This window comes from Merops nubicus, unplaced genomic scaffold (assembly GCF_000691845.1).
Source record: "Merops nubicus isolate BGI_N331 unplaced genomic scaffold, ASM69184v1 scaffold17267, whole genome shotgun sequence".
In the NCBI taxonomy this organism is placed as follows: domain Eukaryota; kingdom Metazoa; phylum Chordata; class Aves; order Coraciiformes; family Meropidae; genus Merops; species Merops nubicus.
Genome location: NW_008622449.1, coordinates 3,971 through 8,899, shown reverse-complemented (window position 1 = coordinate 8,899; position 4,929 = coordinate 3,971). Strand labels below are relative to the sequence as shown.

General features: G+C 55.2%; 1 protein-coding gene across 1 annotated transcript; it reads left to right on the top strand.

The window, feature by feature from the left end:
* Positions 1–278: 278 nt before the first annotated feature.
* SRMS (src-related kinase lacking C-terminal regulatory tyrosine and N-terminal myristylation sites) lies at positions 279–4,298 on the top strand (the record flags this gene model as incomplete). Its single annotated transcript, XM_008944797.1, is given in 7 exon segments — positions 279–350; positions 479–645; positions 1,515–1,653; positions 2,140–2,298; positions 3,257–3,438; positions 3,573–3,729; positions 4,105–4,298. Coding segments are annotated over 7 exon segments (1,070 nt in total), but the record flags the coding sequence as incomplete, so codon positions are not given.
* Between the last annotated feature and the right edge of the window lie 631 nt (positions 4,299–4,929).

The window sequence follows — 4,929 nt, the reverse complement described above, 5'->3', positions numbered from 1 at the left end:
TATTATTTTAGTATTATTTTTATTATTATTTTATTATGATTATTAAATTATCCCCCTATTTCTGTATAATAAAGCATCACTTCTTGGGTCCAGGTGAGCCCCACTCTCCCATGGCCAGGAGCCCTCTGAGCCAGGAGCTGGGAGTGATGGGGAGCAGGTTTAGGGCAAATTAAAAGACCAAGAGCCCGGAAAGGAGAGAGGGTGAGAGTCAGGAGGGAGGTGGGAAGTTGCTGGTGAACACATGAGCTGAGTTTTGCCCGGCCTGGGCTTCCCTGCAGTGCGGAACCACGCCAAGGTCAGCCACTTCCGAATCTGCAAGAGCCCCGGGGGCAGCCTCTACATCCAGAAGGGTCATCCCTTCAGGGCAAATTAAAAGACCAAGAGCCCGGAAAGGAGAGAGGGTGAGAGTCAGGAGGGAGGTGGGAAGTTGCTGGTGAACACATGAGCTGAGTTTTGCCCGGCCTGGGCTTCCCTGCAGTGCGGAACCACGCCAAGGTCAGCCACTTCCGAATCTGCAAGAGCCCCGGGGGCAGCCTCTACATCCAGAAGGGTCATCCCTTCCCCGACATGGAGGAGCTCCTGGCCTTCTACACCCAGCACTGGAAGGTCATCCAGAGCCCCCTGCTGCAGCCCTGCAGCCCCGCGGTGCGTACGCCCAGGGCAACGGTGGCCAGGAATGAGAAATGGGGGAAAAATAGAAATAATCCCTCTGTCCTTTGGGGCTTTGAGCTTTATTCAGCTCAATTTAACACCACAGTGTTAGTACAGCTGCCACAGCAGCTTCTATCAGCTGTGGTAAGGCCAGGATGTGGTTTTCTTGGTGGTTTTGGCTGGCCAAAATGCACAGGATTTTCTGCAAGGTCTTCTCCATGTCCAGGGTTAGAAACTGTGTTTTCACACAGCCCTTTAGGACTGAAACACCCACGCTATTTTTTTTTCCTGGAGTATAATAAGACCACGTTGCTTTCGGATGGTTTTTAGGCCAATTAGCGTGGCATTCCTAAACCCAATTATTGTATTAATCCCAAATTGCCAGCTCATTTCCTGATTAGATTCCAGCCACCGGTGATGACTCAGAAATCGCAATTAAACGTGTGAATAATCCGAGGGCGAGACTGAAACGTGTGAGATAAAGGAAACTCTTCATGAGCCCGAGTCTAAATCAGCCATAATATGCCAGAATATTCATTTCTTCATCATTTTTTTATTGGTGGAGATGGAGAAAAGCCACCTGTGAGGTCTGATGAGGAGGGAACTGTGACTTGAATTCTTGATATTTCATGTAGAGCCCCAAATTCTCCTTCCTCCCCCACGTTGGCTCCCAGCAGAGGTGACCCAGGGGATGCCCCATGTGCTTCGGGGAGGGAAAAGCAGCCCCGGTGCCATGCAGGGTGATGGAACACCACCTCCCCCGTGGCCAGAGGGTCTTGGTGGGCACAGGGAGCTGGTGGAGGCTCCAGCAGGAGGTCCTGCCCTGCTGGCTGGTCCAAGTGAGCCCCATGGTCCTTCCACAGACCCCCCCCGAGCGGGACGGCTGGGAGCGCCCGCGCTGGGAGTTCACCCTGCGGAGGAAGCTGGGCGAGGGCTACTTTGGAGAGGTGTGGGAAGGGCTGTGGAGGAACACAGTGCCCGTGGCCATCAAGATCATCAAAGGTAGGTGGAGGAACTGTTCATCGTGGCCAGCTGGGTCTCTCGATCGCTGCCACATCGTCCACCCCATTTTTTCCCCCCCTTAGTTGTCTCGGTCACTGTCTCTGTCTTATCAAAGCAAACTGGGGTAGGACCTGGCAAGCAGACCCTGGACTATTTCTGTGGACCCCCCTAAGCTTGGGCTCCACTGTTGTAAAATGGCTCAATCCAGTGGGTTTGTCGTGTCGAGCCAAATAAATTGGTTCAATCGAGGTAGGTCAAGTCCAATGTGTTGGTGAGGAGTCAAGTGCTGATGGAGCTATGAACAAACAGGCTCCAAAGCCCTGTGAAAAACATCTCTGGGGTGTTCCCATCTGAGACATGAACTTGGGGAGCAAGAGTGGGCTGTGAGGAGGAAAAAAAAGGTCCTCATCCCAGTCGGACCTGCCGAGGTCCCAACGTCCACGTGAGAAAGCAGCTCATGATGGTCATGTTGGCTCCCTCCCCCAGCTGACATGAAGGCAGAAGACTTCACCAAGGAGATCCAGAACCTGAAGCGCCTGAGGCATGAGAAGCTGATCCAGCTGCACGCTGTCTGCTCGCTGGAGGAGCCCGTGTACATCATCACCGAGCTCATGCGGAAGGGCAACCTCCACACCTACCTCAACAGTGAGTACCCGTGCCAGCACCCTGCCACTGCCCCCCTCTGCGGCTGCTTTCGGTGCCCCAGAATGGTCCCATGAACCCAAGCGGGTTCCATAGGTTCTTGGAGACCCTAAGAGAGCTCAACCCTGGTTTTGGTCCTCTTTAGATCAGTGATAATTCAGAGCAACCCATGGGTGCTCGGTGGGGACAGCCTTGGGTGACCCCCGGATAGTTTGGCATGATTCTTTTGGTGGGAGTTGGGCCTCTATCAATCCCTGAGAGCCTCAGCATGTTGGGGGGGACCTTCATCCCTCCCTCTTCATCCTCTCATGGTCACCCAGCTCCCACCAGTGCACAGAAGCCCCACTGCTGCCTTTGGGCAACTCTGCCTCCGTTGCCTCTGCAATGGCCAAACCTCCCCTTGGGCCAGCAGCGTGGTTTTCTTCAGGTGTACACCTCGTGACAAGCCATGGTCCACTCACCACCTGGCCACCAGTTTGTTTTTCTTGGCCTTTCTTTTCCTGACCCAGAAATCAGTCTTGAAGGGAAACAAGACAAACCTACCACCAAGACCTGTTTGTTCACCAAGTAAAGCCCCCTCCTCCCCCACATTTATTTTGGCTGGGGCTGCAGCAGCAGGTTTGGTGCTGGAGGAGCTGGAGCTTGCAGGCAGGACAGGTTGAGAAGCCCAGCTGGAGATTTGCATGGCAGAAGGTCACCTTGGGCTTTGAGTGAGCCGTGGATGTCTGCGTCCTCGTTGCAGCACAGGGCACTCTTCAGAGCTCGCCCCACTCCCATTCCTGAAGATCCCTGAGTCCCATTCCTGAACTTTCCACACAGGACAGTTAGGCAGAACCTCAAATTTGAGGCTTTACACGTTTTATAGCCCCATTTTGTAGGCACAGGGTCTCCTTCCAAACCAGAACATCCAAACTAGAGGTTACTAGACTGCCCCCAACTCTCGGATCGTCTGAGTTAACAGGTCCTTAAGGGAAGTCCTTGGGCACCTCCCACCTTCTGAACATCGCCTGCCAAGTAGCGGATGGGATGAGGTACCTGGAGGAGAAGCACATTGTCCACCGGGATCTGGCAGCCAGAAACATCCTGGTGGGAGAGGAACTCACCTGCAAAATCGCTGATTTTGGACTCGCCCGGCTCCTCAAGGTCGGTCATCGAGCTGCTGTGGTCCCTCCATCACCCCAGGCCACCGAGCTGCCCCCTGCTGTCCTCCTTCCCCCAGCAAAGCCCCCAAAACTCATTACACCCCCCCTGCTGACCCACCTCCCGTTGCTTTCCAGGATGACATCTACTCCACCAGCAGCAGCACCAAGATCCCGGTGAAGTGGACAGCCCCAGAGGCTGCCAACTACCGCACCTACTCCCTCAAGTCCGACGTCTGGTCCTATGGGATTCTGCTCTATGAGGTCTTCACGTATGGCCAGATCCCCTATGAAGGTAGAGCCACCAGCCCCCTCCAGCTCTGCTCCAGCCACATCCTTGGGCAGCTTGCCCGTGGTCCCCAAAAGCCAACCTGCCATGAATTGTTGTCCACAGGGGACACGGAGGCAGGTCCTAGAGCAAGAGCAAGTTGTTGTCCACTTTGGGGGTTGCTTAGAGGGTCTGTCAGTGCTTGCAGAGGTGGGGAAGGAGCTGGGGGCAGGAAGGTGCTATGGGCTGGGTGATCCCCTGCAGACCTTCCTCTACCAGCCTCATAGCCTTGAGACATCATTCTGCAGCAGAACTTCTCGATACCTTGGCCCAGGGCAGGTGTACCTTCAGGTCATCCTTTGGGGACATCACATTCAGGGGGCATCTTCTCCTTCCTTGCAGGAATGACAAACCAAGAAACCGTGAGGCAAATCACCAGGGGCTACCGCCTTCCCCGGCCCAGCTCCTGCCCTCCTGAGATCTACAGCATCATGCTGGAGTGCTGGAGTGGCAACACGGAGGAGCGTCCCACCTTCCTGGCCCTGAGGGAGAAGCTGGGCTTCATCTACAGACGCCTGCTCAGCTCCCTTTCCTGAGGGACCCCTTCCCACCAGCCTTCCTCCACAAGCCCCTCCAGGCCAGCTCTGGCCAAGAAGCTCCTTCCTTCTGGTTTGCCCTCTGACAGGGCTCCAAGGAAGGCACAACCCCCCCCAAAAACCAGCTCGTGGTCCCTCCTGGTTGGGATGGAGGGAGGTGGCTGAGGGCAAAGGCAACGAGCTTTGTGGAGGACTCATTGCCAACGCCTGGCCTGTGTAGCCCTCTGGAAAAGCCCCGTGGTAGTGAAGGCATCACCCAGAGTTTACATCTCCATTCAGCCAGTGGGGTGGGAGGTCCCCGCCGCTCCCCACGCCAACGTTGAAGGTTTGCAGCTCGTGTTCAGTCGTGGCTCTGCTTGATTTTTTTTTTCTTGTAGTGTGTGTCCAGTGTGTTTATCAATAAACGTGTGTGCATCCAGCCAGGGGAGTCCTCCTGGGGCTTGGCTGGGGGCTGAGCCCCTCCCTGCCCAGGAAGCAACGGTGTGCAACCAGGCCTGCTCTTCCAACCACAGGCAGGACCATCTTCCAACCACAGCCACAAAACCATCTTCCAACCACAGCTACAACCATCTTCGTGTCTCCTTCATCTAGGGGTGCGTTAAACCTTCGTGTGTCTCGGCCACCCCTTCCC